The sequence below is a fragment of the Mauremys mutica genome, chromosome 2 (genome assembly GCF_020497125.1).
Source record: "Mauremys mutica isolate MM-2020 ecotype Southern chromosome 2, ASM2049712v1, whole genome shotgun sequence".
Classification (NCBI taxonomy): Eukaryota; Metazoa; Chordata; order Testudines; family Geoemydidae; genus Mauremys; species Mauremys mutica.
In genome coordinates this window covers 257,050,211-257,068,324 of record NC_059073.1, presented here as the reverse complement: position 1 = coordinate 257,068,324, position 18,114 = coordinate 257,050,211, and the positions used below count along the sequence as shown (strand labels likewise).

Here is an 18,114-nt window from a genome sequence, read left to right as displayed (position 1 = left end):
TGTGTGTGCAATAAAAGTCAATTTCTTAAAAATGAAATCTTTACTAATTCAAAGCATGGGGGGAAGAGGGAGGGATAGGGAAACTGAGGCATGAGGGGTGAACGAGTTCACACAGAGCCGGAGTTGCGGCTAGAACCCAGGAGCCCTGGCTCCCATCCCCTCCACATTGTAAGCAGTAGGCCACACTCCCCTCAGTCACGACAACCACTGTGGTGGCCCTCCATGAAGGATGAGTTGGCGGGTTGCAGCCCATTCCCCGGGCATCAAGTACCCCCCCACACCCTCGGTAGTGCCTTTGAGGGGGCCAGGAGCTGAATGAAGTGTGGGGTTGTCTCTCCAGCAGTAGGTTGGGAGGCAGCTCTAGAGGTTCTAGCTGGTGAGCGCTGGGAGTCATTGACAGAGAAAAGCAAGTAGTATATTTCCAACGTTACATTACTACACACACAGAGCAGCCACAGCAATGTTCAGACTACTGACATGCACAAAATAGAAAAGCAACACGTCACTGTGTGTCATTAATAAAATGGGTTTTCAAAACCTCCCTGAGACGCACTGCTCCATGCTGAGCTCTTATAACCCTGGTATCCGGCTGCTCAAAATTAGCAGACAGCTTATTCACCTCCCCGCCCCAACCCTGTGGAAACTTCTCTCCCTTTGCTTCATACATATTATGAAGCATGCAGCAGGCAGCTACTATCATGGAAACATTTTTTCACTGAAGTTTAACCTAGTGAGCAAACTGTGCCAATGACCCTTCAAACAGCCAAGAGCACATTCAACTGCCATTTGGGCTTGCTGAGCCTATTGTTGAAGTGCTCCTGTCCAGGTGTCCGATGTATGGCTTCACAAGCCACAGGAGTAAGGGGTAGGCTGGATGTCCCAGGATCAATATTGGCATTTCAACATCTCTAATGGTGATTTTGCCATCCAGAAAGAAAGTCCCTGCTTGCATCTTTCTGAACAGGGCTGTCTTCTTAAAGATGCAAGCGTCAGGCACCTTCCCAGAGCGCCCCACATTAATGACAGCAAAACGCACCTGGTGACCCACTAGAACTTGCAACTCCATTGAAAAGTATCCCTTTCTGTTTACGTACTCTGTAGCGAGGTGGTCTGGTGCCAAGACAGGGATGTGTGCGCCATTTATCACCCCACCGCAGTTAGGGAACCCCACTGCGGCAAAACCATCCAGTATCTCCTGAACATTGCCCAAAGTCACAACCCTTCTTAGCAGAAGGCGATTAATGGCCTTCCATATTTGGATCACAGCAATCCCAATGGAAATTTCCCAACTCCAAATTGATTCCCCACTGACCAGTAGCATTGCAAACTTCCAGACAGCGACTGCCACTCGTTTCTCCAGTCAGAGCAAGTCTCATTTTAGTGTCGCTGTGCCGCAGGGCTGCGGAGAGCTCTGCACACAATTCCTGGAAAGTGGCCTTGCGCATACAAAAGTTGTGCGGCCACCGCCCATCACCCCATATCTACATAACAATGTGATACCACCAGTCAGTACTTGTTTCTCAGGACCAGACCCAGTGCTCCACCATGTTCAGCTGTTGCACAACTGCCAACAGCAACCATTAATTGTTTTTTTCCATGGCTTACAGCATTGTTACTTGAAGGACATTGCCATGTTCCACACGGCAGTTTCTCTTGCAGCTCTGGAAATACTGAAGGGTAAGGTGCGTGGCGTTTGCAACGCTCACCACAACAGTGCACAGCTGTGTAGAGTCCTTGCTTCTCTATAGATGGTGTATATGCGGCTATGCCAGCCTTTTGAAAAAAGGCATGAAATCTTATGGGATGCAGATGAAATCATGAGAGGAAGAAAACTGCATCAAGGGATATTCAAGCCATGTTCCCAGTCACCGGTGCAAGAATGTTTTGTTCCCGTGAGGCATTGCAAACTGTTCCTAAAACCACCTGTGGCGAGTTGCACTGTGGGATATCTACCCACAGTGCGCTGCTCTCTGCATCCATGCAAGAGCTGCTAGTGAGGACATGCTCCACCAACACAAGGACTGTGGTCTAGACATGGACAACCGACTTAATTACTGTGGTGGCTGTATGTCAACTTAAGTAGACTTAAATTTGTAGTGTAGACATGCCCTTAGTTTCGCTGAATGTCTCCTTATTCTTTTGTTATGAGCAGGAGAAAGGAGGTCCAGCTGTTTGGGTTCCCCCCTAGCTAGACCACTGTTGCTAATTTGAATGCACATTTTAGAAGAGAATAGTGTCTGACAGAATTAAGTTAAACATGCCGTGCAAACTTTACATACTATTTTCATCACAATATTATCTAATTCAATATCATAATAACTATTTCCTGTTTTTCCTAAATACATGCTTGGTTTCTCTTACCTTTCAATAATAATGCAGTATTCTAAACTAGTAACCTCCACCATAGTACAGTTATCTGTTAGTGATCAGAGACATTTTACATTAAGCAGTATATTAAAATGTGTATTTCCATATATATACACACTAGTTTGAGAACACTGCTCAAATACATGTGTGAGGGATATTTTTAGTGGAAGTCAGGGACAGGTCTCAGGCTGCCATGAATGTTTGATCATTTCCAGTGACCCGTCCATGACTTTTTACTAAAAATATCTGACACAAAAACTGAGCCTTACCCATAAACTGTTTTTTTGGGAAAAGGTTAGGATGAGCCATGCAGAGCAAACAGTCATTTTGATTAGGCTTCACAATTCATTTTAAACAGCAAATTTAAGGTATCTTAATGACCTAATGGGTGAAATCTTGACCCCACTGTAGTCAACGGGAGTTTTGATCAACTTCTGTGGAGTTAGGATTTCACCCTACACCTTATAAACCTTTGCCTCAAAAAAGGATACTTCTGTTAAGGGCAAGAACTACACTCTTCACTACAACAGCTTATTACAGTCTTGCAATTTTTATTTACTTGGCATTTAAAAACCAAGCAAACACATTAAACTAGCATCTTTCAACCAAGTCAAATAATTAACCAAACAAGACTTGTAAAACTGCTTACTGTGAGCAATAAAAACAAATCAGTATCAGAGATGTGCAACCATTTCACGCTACTTAAACGGAATCCCCAAAGTAAAGGAACTACCACTATGTATATACAAGCTTTATAGAATTAAAACCATTCATATTTTGCCTGTCAGCAATTTTATGCTTGAAAGTGATATTTTATGGGTGCTGGAAAGATCATGGACCAAAACAAAGGTAAACCCAATTCTAAGCATACATAAGAATGGCCATACTGTGTCAGACTAAGGGGCCATCTAGCCCAGGCCTGAACAATATGCGGCCCGCGGAGCCTCACTGTGCGGCCCGCGGGGGGATTCTAAATCCCCCGCACACAGCGCTCTGCGGGCAGCCCAGAGCCCTTTGAATCCCGGCCGCGGACGGGATTCAAAGGGCTCTGCGCTGCCTGCAGGTGCGGGAGCCCAGAGCCCTTTAAATCTCAGCCGCGGACGGGAATCAGAGGGCTCTGGGCTGCCCGCAGAGATGCCCAGCCACAGCTGGGATTTAAAGGGCTCAGGGCTCCCCGCAGCTGCCGGCAGCCCAGAGCCCTTTGAATCCCAGCCCGCGGCCGCTGATTGTCCCCTCCCCGGACCCCTGCCCAAACTGCCCCCCCAGAACCCCCACCCCCTCTCTAAGCACCGCTGGTCCTTGTCCCCTTGATACCCCTCTCCCGGGACCTCTGCCCCTAACTGCCCCCCAGGACCCCACCCCTATCTAAATGCTGCTGCTCCTTGTCCCCCAATTGCCCCCTCCTGAGACCCCTGCCCCTAACTGCCCCTTGGGACCCCAGCCCCTATCTAAGCCTCCCTTCTCCTTGTCCCCAACTGCCCCCTCCTAATACCCCTCCCAACTTCCTCCCATGACCCCACCCCCTACCTGTCCCCTGATAAACCTCTGGGACTCCCATGCCTATCCAATTGCTGCCTGACCCCTGACTGCCCCTCCGAACCTCTGCCCCATCCAACCCCCCCCCGGCTCCCTGTCCCTTGACTGCCCCCCGGATCCTCCTACCCCTTCTCCAACCCCCAGCCCGCTTACCGTGCCACTCAGACCAGCGTGTCTGGCTCCGTGCAGCTCCAGACAGTTGCTGCCATGCTCCTCTGTGGAGACCACAGCCCCCTCCCCCACAGCACCTGCCTTCCAGATTTGAACACCTCAAAATTCAGGAGTGCTCAAGCTCAGTTTGGGCAGCTTTTACTTCATTTCTCCCAAATCACATATACTGATCCACTGTAACTTGCTGTAGAAAAAGTAGGATAAAATTGAGCAAGAAATGCTTATTAGGACTGGAATTGCTATTTTCAACAGCCATTGCCTTTTTGTTTGTTTGAAAGGAAGACAGTGATATTGCATTGGCAAATTCCCCATAGAAAGAAAGAGTGGAACAAAAGAATAATAAAGGCACATCAACTTTTCCTCATTTATGGAAGACAGTCTTATAATATGCATCCAGATATCCTCCAATCACACAAGCTGAAAATTGTTCCACTTTACTGCAGCTCTGTAACCATATGGGAACCAGTCCTGTCTGTGTTTTGTGCACATCCAAAATTCCTGCTGAATGACCCGCCCTGGGAGCGAGTTACCAGTGACCCAGGGCTCGGGCGGCAGGAGGTGGGGGGGGGCACTGGTGGAGGGGGCCCAGGGCTGGGGCAGCAGCAGGGTGGAGGGAGGGCACTGGTTGGGAGGAAAGGGGGAAGCCCAGCACTTGGGCGGCAGGGGGTGTGTGTGGGTGGGGGGAGAGCCCAGGACTGGGGCAGCAGGAGGGTGCAAGGGGGAGCCCAGGGCTGGGAAGGGGGGCAGCCAAATTTTTTTTTGCTTGGGGCAGCAAAAAACCTAGAGCTGGCCCTGCTAGGTTCCCCCAGCCGCCGGAGCCCCGGGCCCTTTAATTTGACCCTGAGGGCTCCCAGCCACCTCTTTAGCTGGGAGCCCCTGGTTGATTTAAAATAAAATAAAGTATCACCTCCCCACCCCCAACCTCCCTTTTTGGCCCACAGCTGTTTTGGTGGGGCGGCGCTGGGGAAGGAGGGTTTGTTTCCGCAGGGCTGGGCAGCCCTGGGGCCGGGTGTTTCCGCTGGGCAGGGAGGTTTCGGCCCTCAGCTGTTTTCTTTGGAGGAATGTGGCCCTCGCCGCTTTACGAGTTGTGCAGGCCTGATCTAGCCCAATAAGCTGTCTTCCGACAGTGGCAAACACCAGGTGCCCCAGAGGGAATGAACAGAACAGGTAATCAAGTGATCCATCGGCCATCCCCTGTCATCCGTTCTCTGCTTCTGGCAAACAGAGGCTATGGACACTATCCCAGCCCATTCTGGCTAATAGCCATTGATGGACCTATCCTCCATTAATTTATCTAATTCTTTTTTGAACCCGGTTATAGTCTTGGCCTTCACAATATCCTCTGGCAAAGGGTTCCACAGGTTGACTAGTATCAGAGGGGTAGCCGTTTTAGTCTGGATCTGTAAAAGCAGCAAAGAGTCCTGTGGCACCTTATAGACTAACAGACGTATTGGAGCATGAGCTTTCGTGGGTGAATACCCACTTCGTTGGATGCAGGTTGACTGTGCATTGTGTTTGTTTTAAACCTGCTGCCTATTAATTTCATTTGGTAACCCCTAGTTCTTGTATTATGAGAAGGCATAAACACCACTTATTTACTTTCTCCACACGAGTCATGATTTTACCTCTATTGTATCCTCCCTTAGCCATCTCTTTTCCAAGCTGAAAAGTCACAGCCTTTTAACTCTCTCCTCATATGGAAGCTGTTCCATACCCCTAACCATTTTTGAAGCCCTTTTCTGAACCTTTTCCAAATCCAATTTTTTGCGATGGGGCGACCACATCTGCATGCAATATTCAAGATGTGGGCATACCATGGATTTATATAGAGACAATATGATATTTTCTGTCTTATCATCTATCACTTTCTTAATGATTCCCAACATTCTGTTTACTTTTTTGACTGCCTCTGCACATTGAGTGGATGTTTTCAGAGAACTATCCACAATGACTCCAATATCTCTCTCGAGTGGTAACAGCTAATTTAGAGCCCAACATTTTATATGTACAGTTGGGATTATGTTTTCCACTGCGCATTACTTTGCATTTATCAACACTGAATTTCATCTGCCATTTTGTTGCCCAGTCACCCAGTTTTGAGAGATCCTTCCGTAGTTCTTCGCAGTTTGCCCGGGACTTAACTATCTTGAGTAGTTTTGTATCATCTGCAAATTTTGCCACCTCATTGTTCACCCCTTTATCCAGGTTATTTATGAATATGTTGAATAGGACTGGTCCTAGTACAGACCCGTGGGGAACACCACTATTTACCTCTCTCCATTTAGAAAACTGACCATTTATTCCTACCTTTTGTTTCCTATTTTTTAACCAGTTATGAATCCATGATAGAACCTTCCCTCTTATCCCATGACAACTTATTTTGCAAAGACATCGGTGGAAAGTTTGACCCTTTCAATTTGACACAGCCAACGTTATATTACTTTAACAGCACTGTTTCCCAGCTGATCGCAGTTTGGATGCACAGTTTCACAGAATAGGACTCAGAAGGAGAGGGGAATCCTAGCTACTGAGACCTTGAAAGCCTCTGATGTTGCAGTGATGAGAAAATAAGTTTGAAAGAAGAGGGGGCATTAGACCACCCTCCACTAAACTCAACCTCCCCACTTCAATGCCAGCCTACGACCCCCCCAACCCCGGGCGTTCCCCCCCTTCAATGCCAACCTGCGACCCCCCTCCGGACAACCCCCCCTTCAATGGCAGCCTACGACCCCCCCTTCACACACACACACACACACACACTCCCCTCCCCCCAGCTCACAGAGCTAACCCCCCCCCGCTCCTTCCTCGAGAGGCGTCTGTTGCCATCACAGCGGGACCCCTTGCCTCCCTGCCCGGCAGCTTCCCAACGGCCCCCGCAAGCCGGCAAAGCCCCGCCCCCCGCGGACGCTGCTCACCCTGGTCACAGAAGAAACTCCACAGCTTAGCAAATATCAGGCCCATGGCTAGACTAGGCTGGGACGGGCCCGTCCCGCGGCCGGACGACGTCACGCTCCGAGCGTCCCACGACACAAAGGGGCACGGACGCCGGCGCTGGAGACTCGAAGGCAGCGGCTACGGCTGGCCCCGGGCCAAGGGACAGAGCCCAGAAAGGCGAGTAGGCGGAGCCACCCTCTACCCCGCCTCCCCAGCCTGCCGCGGCAGCCAATGCCTTCCGCGACCGCCGTGCGTCACTGCGTGGCACAACGTCAACACGCACATTACGTCCTCCCTGACGTGCAAATATAGTACGTGGCGTTACCCTCACTGGTGTTGCGTTCTCTTCATGCCCGCAGTCCGGCTGCCCCGGGGCAAACAGCGCTTCTGTGGCCTGGGAAAATTCCCCAAATCTGGGAGTTTGTGAGTAAAATGTTTTGAATGAAAATTCCCAATTTCCCAAGTTGAAACATTTTACTCACAAATCCCCAGGTTTGGGGGAATTTCCCAGGCTACACAAGCACCGAAAACTACTTTATCTAGGAATTTTTCACCAAATTGGGGAATTTTTTCGCGCTAGGTTGAGAAAAGTTGGCATCGCGCTATAGAAGCACTGATGGCAAAACGGAGCCGCAGGGGACGCCACTCCTCCGGGAAGCCTGCGCTGCTGTAAACTGGGGCTGCTGTACCACCCCGGCCATTGCCCCCGCCCCTGCGGTCAGTGGGGCTCCGCGGGGAGCAGGGCAGTGGGCGGGCTCGGAGACTGAGCACCTCACCCGAAGCCCCAGGGTAACAGACACGGCTCCCGGCTAGGAAAACAGGGCAGTAACTGCAGCTACTGCAGGTGGGAAAGTGCAGCGCAGGGAACGGGGCTCCCGAGGTGCTGGGCACACGCACGGCCCCGCTCTGCGCAGGGAACGTGACTAGTGCTGCTGGCGGTGGATCCGTGTTAACAAAACGAAGTTTTTAAACTGTCTGACAAAATCCCCGTCCCCTCAGTGGCTCCCTTTCCCTTCAGCGGGTGTCTGTCACCATTTCGCTAGTTCTCCAGCCCCAGCGCCTCCCTGCATCCCCCCTGTGGAACAGAGGCAGGTTTTAACAGGCACCAGGGCCAGTATCACAGGATAAAAAGCATTTAAAAGGTGTCGAGCTGATTTTGTTGGTTCCTTGGTTGCAGTGCAGTACAGAGAGCTATAGCTACGTCAAAAAAAGTGTAGAGAAAATTTCTCTCTTCTTCCCGTCTTCTGTTTCACCTGTGTCGTGCCTCTCTTTCGTGAGGCATTCAATGGGCTGCCGCCTGGCTGGTTCTTATGCCTATTACTGGGGTGGGGGTGGGGGGACGGACGGACTGTGAATCACCTAAAAAAAAGGGGGGCGGGGTGGGCAGTGCTCTGGTAATGCTTGGACAGAGCTTTCCACGCGTGGCTGGCTTTACACACTCGTGAGTTCTCCTAGGGAAGCCAAAGGGACGATTTTGGGGTCTCATGAATCCACAGTAGCCAGCCCGGTGCCCGTCCTGTGAAATGGAGCGGAGCCGAGCAGCACCCTTGCGCCTCCCCACTCCCCGGGCGGCATCGCTCGCTCGCGGACACCACGCGCGGTCTCGTTCTCGCTGAGGGGGGCGGGAACGGGCAGACGAGCATCTCTCACCACAGCTAAAACTCGGCTCCGCCCCCAACCCTTGCCCGGCTCTGCGCACGCCTGCGTGTTTGGTTACCGGGGTAACCGTCAGCTTGGCGGCTGATGAGCGCTGCTGACCAATCCCTAGCGAGGCTCGGGACGGAGTTTTCCGCCGGAAGAGGCGGGCCTGAGGCTAACGGTAGGGTGGGGGTGCCGGGCCGTGGCGTGCTGTGGGCGGCCTGTCGGGGGCGGCGGGGGGTTCTTAGTCACTGCTGGCGAAGGGGCAGTAGGAAGCCTCCTCCCCCCAACACTGTAGCGGGCCAGCGCGGTCGGGAGGCTGGAGCCTCCGCCTCACCGCGGGGGACGCGCTACCCACCCGCGAGCCGTCTCAGACGCCTCCTTCCCCCCGCGGGCTCCAGATTTTCCGCGGTGCGGAGCCCAAAGGCTTCGCGCGGGCGGCTCCTTGTCCGGAGAGCCCCTGCGGGCAGTGCGCGCGGCCCGGTGTGGAGTAGGCGTCCCCGGAGCTGCCGGAGTGTGGACGTGACCAAGGGCCGGGGGGGGGAATGGCGCTCCGTGCTGCAGTTCGCTAGTGTTACCCGGTGCGACCCCTCCCGGAGCCCTGGGTACCGAGAATCCGTCCTGCTTTAGCGGTACCGGCCCGGGTAGCGCCAGTGGGGGTACGTGTGCCCCGCCTGCAGTCCCACCTGCTCGCTGTAGGGAGGGCCCTGCTGTGCGTAGTCTGGGCGGGAGGAACTGCCCTGGACGCTTCCCTCTTCAGTGAGCTTTTCACAGGTATTTAGGCACCTAAAGAGGCAGATAAACACCGAGACTTCCTCCCTTTTGATTTAAATGGGAGTTGCCGCACCAAGGCACTTCTGAAAATTCCACTTGTTGCCTATCTGCATCTTCAGGTGCCTGAAAACCTGGCCATTGAACAACTAGCCTGTAAGGGATTACAAAAATAGAAATAGCTATGTAACTAGTTGCACGGCAATCCAAACACTTCTATCTTGTCACATAGCTGAGCAGTTTCACTGTAGCTGCACATTTTGATATTAACTAAGTGAACCTCTGGTTACTTTTTTGGCCCTTTTTGAAGGGAGTTTGTGATCCATACCATACATATAGGGGGTGAAAGCAAACCATTTTGCCAGTGTAATATCATAATGAAAGATTTACAAGAGCTGAAAGAAACCAGAGAAACCTAATGCTAAACCAGATCAGACTTATTGCCACATTTCTGTGGAGACATGTCTGGAAGTTTTAGGTCACTTATACTATGAAAATATTCATATCCACATCTTTACATACGATGTTCATACTGTAATACTTCAACACTGAAACATGATGAATAGACATTTAAATAAAAAAGTCCCCCTATCTTTACTTACTCGTAAACATTCTGAAACACTAGATTGGAGATGAGACAATATGACAGTTCCTAAGATATTAATGCTAACATTTGATGACACTTTAAATGGAAACATTAACTTTCAGTGGTGGTTAAATTTAGTAGAAACTTCAAGGCAGTGTGCTTATCGGTCCTGGGGACATAGTGCTAGATACAGGGACAGGGTGCAGTGAGAGGCAGCTCATTCGTTTCAAATAAGTTGGGAATGAGCTAAAGTTGGGAATGAGCAATTCAACCCCCCCTCTTACACTCCCACCAAATCTAGTCTCTTCTGCCCATGCATCACCTTTCTTATACCAAAAACCTCAACTGCTTCCTTGACATGAACAAAAACCCAAGACATCTCAGATGCTTTCCTAAGTGCCAAAAGTCCCAAGCATTCCTTTCTTAGGTGCCCGAACCTCTACAAAATGATATCTTAAAACCATTCACTGTGTAACCCTCTCCAGTCCTCCCCACTAATTAAAGGATGTATATTTATTTTTGTAGTTGTGATAAAACAATTTACATGAATGTGAAGGTTTTTTTTTTATCATCACTGGTCCCTTTATGGTGGCAAGCAATTTATTAATGGAATAATCAGATTGTTAAAATTAAGTCTTTGTGTAAAATGCAATTTCGAATAGTTAATTAACACATTTTAAAATACAATTAACAGTTTCACTGTAGGTGTGTCCTGAGCTATGTTTGCAATTCTGAATGAAAGTACAACTCCACCATCTAGCCCAGGAGTTGGGAACCTTTCAGAAGTGGTGTGCCGAGTCTTCATTTTCACCCTAATTTAAGGTTTTGCGTGCCAGTAATACATTTTAACGTTTTTAGAAGGGTCTCTTTCTAGAAGTCTATAATACATAACTAAACTAGTGTTGTATGTAAAGTATATAAGGTTTTTAAAACGTTTAAGAAGCTTCATTTAAAATTAAATTAAAATTCAGAGCCCCCCGGTCCGGTGGACAGGACCCAGGCGGTGTGAGTGCCACTGAAAATCAGCTCACGTGCGGCCTTCAGCACACGTGTCATAGGTTGCCTACCCCTGATCTAGCCAGTACAAACACCACCATAACTCATAATTTATATGAATTATAAATTCGTCATGCATCCGACGAAGTAGGTATTCACCCACGAAAGCTCATGCTCCAAAACATCTGTTAGTCTATAAGGTGCCACAGGACTCTTTGCTGCTCATAATTTAGGGATACATCTTGTAAAAAGTTGCATTGGATTTTAGTAAGTTATTCAAATCCATTCACTTTACTGTGAGACGTAATACTTAAAAAAAAATCAGTGTTTTGAAAAATTTCTTACTGTTATCATGAAATCATTGGTCAGAAACCTGGAGGAGAGAGTGTCATGCCACATGACTCACCTAATTATGTGCCTCAGAATGTTCCATATATTTTCTTATGGTACTGTTGAATAACTCATACACAACACAATCTGATTTTTTTCCAGCCCTTTTCATTTAATTGTTATGAATTATGCAAATTAAACATCTTTAATAAAGAAAACATTAATGCATTTATTGCTGTTGTTTACCAGGAAGACTATTGCACTATAAAGGAAAATGTCTTTTTTTTCAAAAATATTACTGCAACCAGAAGTTGAAGAATACCTTGGGAATGTGTTTAGAAATAAGGAGGTATGTGATGAAGGTAACTCAACCAGTCAGCCTATATAAACAAATTTGCCTTTCATTGGTTGAATGCTGAACTGTGCAGCCATTTACAATCTTTTAACTTTATTTTTTGTATTAAGTTACTGATAAATGCCTCGCACAATAAAAGTGTATCTTTAGTATTTAGAGTTAGATCTTTTAAGCAAAGGGCTCTGATCCTGTAATGACCTCCATGCAGAGCATCATTGACTTCAATGGTCCTGTGTGGATTGTTAATTCCATCTAGAAGTTATAAGGACTAGTCTAATGTGTGATTTCTAAAAGTATGAATATAGGTATAATATGAAATTTTGTTTTTAAACTTTTTGGGATTTTTAATAAGTGAATATACTGTTAATAAGTGTTTAGTTAATTAACAAGTTCCAAGAAAACTCATATTGGGGTATCACAATCTACTAATTGTAGTCTTCTTTAAAGTCTTCCAAGAACAATCATCACTACTACCATCCCCCCATCAGGGAAAAAAAAACAACCCACCTCCCACAGAGTAACTTTGAGTTGAAGTCTGTTTTTTTGTCTCTGTATACCTGTTGCTTTGTACAGCAAGCTAACCATACCACTTAATAGCGCAATATCAAATAAATGAAGATTAATTTTAATGCCTGTTCCAATATCAGCTTGTTTAGAATACTCTTGCTCAATAAATAGACTGGTCTTTTCAGCAGCCAGACTCTCACTGAAGTCAGTGGGAGCTGCACAAGCATCTGAGGGTCTATTACATGACATACAGGGCCGGCTCTAGACCTCAGCGCGGCAAGCACGCGCGTGGGGCGGCCCTTTCCCGAGGGGGCGGCACGCTGGGCCGGCGGACCTGCCGCAGTCATGCCTGCGGGAGGTCCACCGGAGCCCCGGGACGACCGGACCTGCCGCAGGCATGACTGTGGAGGGGGCGCTCGTCCCGCGGCTCGGCTGGACCTCCCGCAGGCATGCCTGCGGCAGCTCCAGCGGAGCCGCCGGACCTGCGAACCGTACGGAGGTCCAGCCGAGCCGCGCGACCAGCGGACCCTCCGCAGTCATGCCCGCGGGAGGTCCGCTGCTCCCGCGGCTCCAGGGCGCCTCCCGGGCATGACTGCTTGGGGCGGCCAAAAACGTAGAGCCGCCCCGCTGACATACACAAAGTAATAGTTGATTTAAACTTTTTGACTACAACAAGCACTACTACATGAAGCCGTTTACTATTAATATATATCTTTTTTTCTTTTAGCTCGTAAGTGCTTTAGGCACTCTGGAAGCAGAGAGGAAATATGAATCTCTGTTAAATTGTCTATCTCATCCTCCAGCTTTCACAACTGTTAGAGTTAACACTCACTTGGCTTCAGTGAAACAAGTGAAAAATCTGCTGTTTGAAGAGATCCACAAGGTTTGTGTAGTTTTGTATCCTGGTTATCACTAAAGATAGTTAAAAGATTTCTGGTTTTGTAGGTGATTGCAAAAGCCTTTTTTCAAATAATGGAAACAATTCCTAAACTTGATGGGTATGTCTACTTTCAGTTTGGTGCTGGGATGACTTTCAGAGTCAAATGGAAACAAAGGTAGAGTCTGTGAGTGAAGTCCAATACTAGTCAATATCTGATACATCAAAGGAAGTTAAAAATACCCATAGTGCCCTAGACCAAAGGTGCTTTCATCAAGAGGATAAGAGAGACTTTTTTTTTGCAAAGTTCTGAAGAACTTGAGTTTAATTGTAGATAAGGTCTAATAAAAAATACCAGCAATTGATTCAGAGAAACATAATTTCTCACTTTGCATTTTCAAAACGTGCACATTCCTTCAGAAATTTAAAATCTATAAATAAGGACCACATAATACTCGTGGATTATTTGTATTATAGTAGCACCTGTAGACCTAATTAGGATTTGGGCCGCTTTGTGGTAAATGCTTTACAAACATAGATGGAAGGCACTGCAATCTAGACAAGACAACAGAAATAGAAACTAGTAGTCTGAGAAGATATATGCAACAAATATAGAACTTATTTTTAATAAAAGGTGACAGAAAAATGAACTGATGTTGCAATGTCTTATTTAAGAAGTATGTGAAATTGAAAGAAACCAAGTATCCAAATAACTTGAGCGATTTCCCCCTGCTGGTGTAACCTGTCAGAAAATGCTTTGATGTTTAGTAAATTTTTGGAATTTTTTTTGTTCTATTTATTTTATGACTGTCTTTATCTGACAGAGATAATTAGTTGTAAGCCAGAAGGTCTGAAAATAAATGGTTTAGATATCCTATAATATCTCTTCAGTCTTTCTGAGAAGATCCGGTTCTTCTATAAATAAAATATTGATGTTGGTGGGTTTACAGACAGCAACTGCATGACAGGAGCCAAGACATTTCTGTAATGCAAAAGCAGTTGACGCTACTCCACCTTTTTCCTAGGAGGGTAATGAATTATGCTTGTTTTATCATGCAACTCGTTCTAGGAATCTGGAATTGGTATTTTAGTCAATTTTTTTTTGCTTTGTAAGGGAAAATGCTTTGCTAAAAACAGAGATACAGCTAGCTTCTCCATGATAATAAACACAGTTTTAATTCAAGGTATACTCCAAAAAGAAGCTATAACATTAATGCCTGTTTTAATAACATCACAAAGCATACAGATTTGGTTAGAAGGAGAAAATACCTCTTTATCAAATGTGCACTGATTTCCAGTTATTTGGGATGTGTGGAAAGACACCACTTATGAAAATCTAGGAACAGTTTTAAAATGGCAACTCAGATTAGAGCCTTTTCAAATTAATATGAAATCAGGTCCCTAACACTCATCCACAGCTTCTCACATCTCTCTCAGTTAAAATGAGCCATCAAAATGAGCATCTGAGATGTCAAATAGGAAACATCTCCACATGAATACATTGAGCAAATCTTCATCTAATTTTAGTCTTTCTTTGTCTGTTATTAGTAATAGGGTGTCTGGCTGTTTGTAGCATTGCCTAGACTTCTTGTTCCAGAAAAAATAGGCTCCAGGAGCACATGAATGTTCAGGACTCAGTCCTGTGCTCTGTAATGAATCCTGTCAATGACTCCTATTGTGGTCTTTGCATTTCTGAATGTACTCATTTATCTCTGTGTTTTAGCTTGAGTATTTATAATATACAGCATTTCCTAATGTAGGATTTCTCAGCTTCTCATCACTTAAAGAGACTGTTCTACCATTCACAGGTATAAAGTGTAAACTGAAAAATAATTAATTCCAAGAACAATAAAGTACTTTTTAAAGCATTGTTGTTAATGTTCTTTTGTTTTTTTAAAAAATTCAACAGCAGTTTAAAGATTTTAGTGTGCCAGTTCTTCAGCACCCAGAACTCCAGGACATCTTACTTATTCCTGTCATTGGACCCAGGTTTGTAATTTTAAGACTTTAACAACTAATTTGTGTTACTGAGTTTCATGATACGTTTTACATTAATCATTTTTGATAACTTAGACACCATTAAAAAGTTGCAAGTGTTTATTAAGCCAAAATATGCAGTCTTGTCCTAGATAACATCAATTTTTGATCTTTCAAACTCCCTCAGAATTTTGTTAGATTTTAAAAGACCATAATCTTTTCTTTCTCCATTTATGATAATGGACTTCATATTAGTTTTCCCTACAGCAATTGTCCTGTGGCAGAGTTTATTAGGAGGAGGTAGATTATCTCTTCTGAAGAACTAGGGACTGTTTGGCAGGGCTCCAAAGTATCTGTGCAGTAGTGCACAATATTCCTCTATTAGAAAACTTGTATGTACAAAACTCACATGCGTGTATTTAGGGAAGGGGCGTAAATGATAATGTTGAACAGGAATTCCAGGGTCACATTTATCCCCCTACACCAATGTCCTACACTGTTCACACTTAAGCTGTTTTTTTTTCTAGTTTTCATTTAGACAACTTTAGTGTTCCCTCATTGTTTGCCCTCTTTGAATTTTTCTATTGCTTAATTTGACTTTACAGTTAGAAGGATAATCTGAATGATCTTTCTTATAATGATGCTTCAAAATTACACACAATTGTCAATTTTGAGTTTACCAAGACTGTGTCAAGTGGGCTTGTAAACTATAGGATCATAAACAATACTAGTGTGTACAAATTGTACATTATGGTATTTGCTGTTTCTCTTTTACAGTGCTGGACAGTACGTCATTATTTGTTGTCCTGCACGGACCTTAAATCCTTCTTTGAAGTACCAATCTCTAAATAATCCACTATTTGTACTTGTCCTTGACAAATCTGAGTCATTACTTTCCTTATTACTAATCTGCACACAGTTGCTATTAGCAAAATTCCCTGTGTCCCATTAAAATCTTTGTTGTAATAAAGATTTATGGCAGTTTTAAATTTAAAAGGTCACTTTTTGAGCATCCTGCTTGAACACTAAGTTGTTATTATCGAGAAAGTGGAGAAGAATGATTTTCACATCTGTTAACAACTTGATTTTGTATATTGGTATCAAATTTTTGGCAGTAGCAGTTTTGGGGCTGAATCTGCATTTTTCCAAGGACTGTCACTTGGTCTTATTCTTTACTTTTATCAAGACTGAATTACATCTTGTAAGTTTGATATACAGTAGGTACATATTTCTCCACCACCCTTTCTCAAACAGCATGTATGAACTGACTTTTTTTTTCTGAACTAGACTGATGTTAGCAGGTTTTTGTAATGAAATTACACTTTGTATCCTCAGGAAGGATCTACAAAAGCAATCATCTGAAGTCATTGTTGGAGCCCAGTGTGGGAATTCAGTGCTACGAGGAGCGCATGTCTTCGTTCCAGGAATCATATCTGCTTCAAAATGTAAGAGTTAGCTAATATATTCCAATAGGATTTAGAGGCGGGGAAATGACCATCCATTCCAGTTGACATCTAGTTTCTGTTTAACTTTGGTTTTGTTTGTAAAACTTGCATGATTTTTCTTGCACAATACATATACCAAAATGGTGAGTGCTACCTCTCCTCTTCTGTGCTCCTTTCGTTCTCTCTCCTTTTTAGAGACTTCAGTTTTTTAACAGCAGGATTGTCTGTCATTGATATTTTTACATTCTTTTTTTTGACTTGAAAAAGGGTTTTTTACAAAGATCAGATGTTTTCAAGTGAGACATTACCTGACAGAACTGAAAAGTTAAGTCATTTTGGTGTATACCAGAGAGATTAATTTTGTAGATTTTCTAATAAATCAAAATGGGGGTCCTTGAGTTGCTAAAGTTTGAGGACCGCTGATCTAGATGAAAGCAAATTTTGGCCCTGAATTAAAAAAAGCACTTATGCATTTGCTTAAATTTAGTCCTATTCAGAAAAGTACTTAAACTCGTGCTTAACTTTAAGCATGTGCTTAAGTCCCATTGACTTAATACAGTGGCTCTCAAACTTTTTTACTGGTGACCCCTTTCACATAGCAAGCCTCTGAGTGTGACACCCCTCCATATAAATTAAAAACACTTTTTTATATATTTAACACCATTATAAATGCTGGAGGCAAAGCAGGGTTTGGGGTGGAGGCTGACAGCTTATGACCTCCCGTATAATAACTTTGTGACCCCCTGGGGGGTCCTGACTCCCAGTTTGAGAACCCCTGACTTAATATGTATGCTTTCCTGAATGTAGGCATTTATGAGAAAACAAGTAAGTTGTTACAACAATTGTTGAAACATCTTTCATTTTGTACAGTTCTACCTCTAAATATGCAAAATACTTACTGGGTGAGCAAGTGATTTATCATCACTGCTTTACATTAGCACACAGCATCAAATAAAAGGGAAACATACATCAGTAGGACTTTAAAAATATTTTAGAGGAATTGCAGATAGGAAAATGAAGTGGGAGAGTATGCTGTCAGCCTGAAATCAGGTACAATAAAGCCCTTATCCTGAAATTGCACTCAGCACAGATGGTATAACAAGACATGAATGGTAGTGCATAAGTGGGCCTCTTAATCATTGATCAAGTTATACAGATAAGAAGGAATCAGTGATCAAAGGTCTTTAAGCTTAGTTTGACAAATCTTAATTTTAAGCTTTAGGTTAGCCAATATAGCTGCCTGAATGGAGAGAAAACACAATTATTGCAAGTTATAACTCAAAATTCGACATACTGCTGCTGTATTCTAAAGAGATAGACAACAAGGGAAAAAATCTTTTGGCTTTACAAGTGAGGACAGACAAATAATTTGATGGGAGATAAAGTTAAATATCTGCAAATTTTACAAATATTAGGTAGATGATAGCAACATGGAGTGTCAGTGTTTTGGGTATTGTAGATATCCTCAGAAGAAAATTATCTTGTGTAGAAGCTATTTCTGGCTACAAGAATTGATCACAAATATAATACAATTTTGAAAAGTTCTAAAAGCATGTCTCCATAATAAAATGATCCTTTCCCTTGGGCATATTTAATCTAGCCCCTTGGTCATAGGAAAGAGATC

The 18,114-nt window shown here is 44.8% G+C and overlaps 2 protein-coding genes across 6 annotated transcripts in view; one reads left to right on the top strand and one right to left on the bottom strand.

Moving 5' to 3' along the window:
* ARL5B (ADP ribosylation factor like GTPase 5B) overlaps window positions 1-8,637 on the bottom strand; it is a 36,476-nt gene extending 27,839 nt beyond the window's left edge. The window contains exon 1 of one of the 2 annotated variants that reach the window (XM_045004874.1): window positions 8,448-8,637. Coding sequence is in view for 1 of the 2 variants with exons in the window: in XM_045004873.1 (XP_044860808.1) it covers window positions 6,990-7,035 (46 nt within the window). In the remaining variant the exon portion in view is untranslated. Of the gene's footprint in view, window positions 1-6,989; window positions 7,124-8,447 lie in introns of those variants that run through there. The other variant, XM_045004873.1, reaches the window with a different exon arrangement.
* NSUN6 (NOP2/Sun RNA methyltransferase 6) overlaps window positions 7,384-18,114 on the top strand; it is a 47,486-nt gene continuing 36,755 nt past the window's right edge. The window contains exons 1-5 of one of the 4 annotated variants that reach the window (XM_045004871.1): window positions 7,384-7,431; window positions 11,579-11,678; window positions 12,919-13,074; window positions 14,978-15,057; window positions 16,381-16,490. In XM_045004871.1, the coding sequence (XP_044860806.1) occupies window positions 11,604-11,678; window positions 12,919-13,074; window positions 14,978-15,057; window positions 16,381-16,490 (421 nt within the window). In that variant the 5' untranslated portion in view covers window positions 7,384-7,431; window positions 11,579-11,603. Of the gene's footprint in view, window positions 7,432-8,705; window positions 8,828-8,910; window positions 9,306-11,578; window positions 11,692-12,918; window positions 13,075-14,977; window positions 15,058-16,380; window positions 16,491-18,114 lie in introns of those variants that run through there. The other 3 variants (XM_045004868.1, XM_045004869.1, XM_045004870.1) reach the window with 3 other exon arrangements.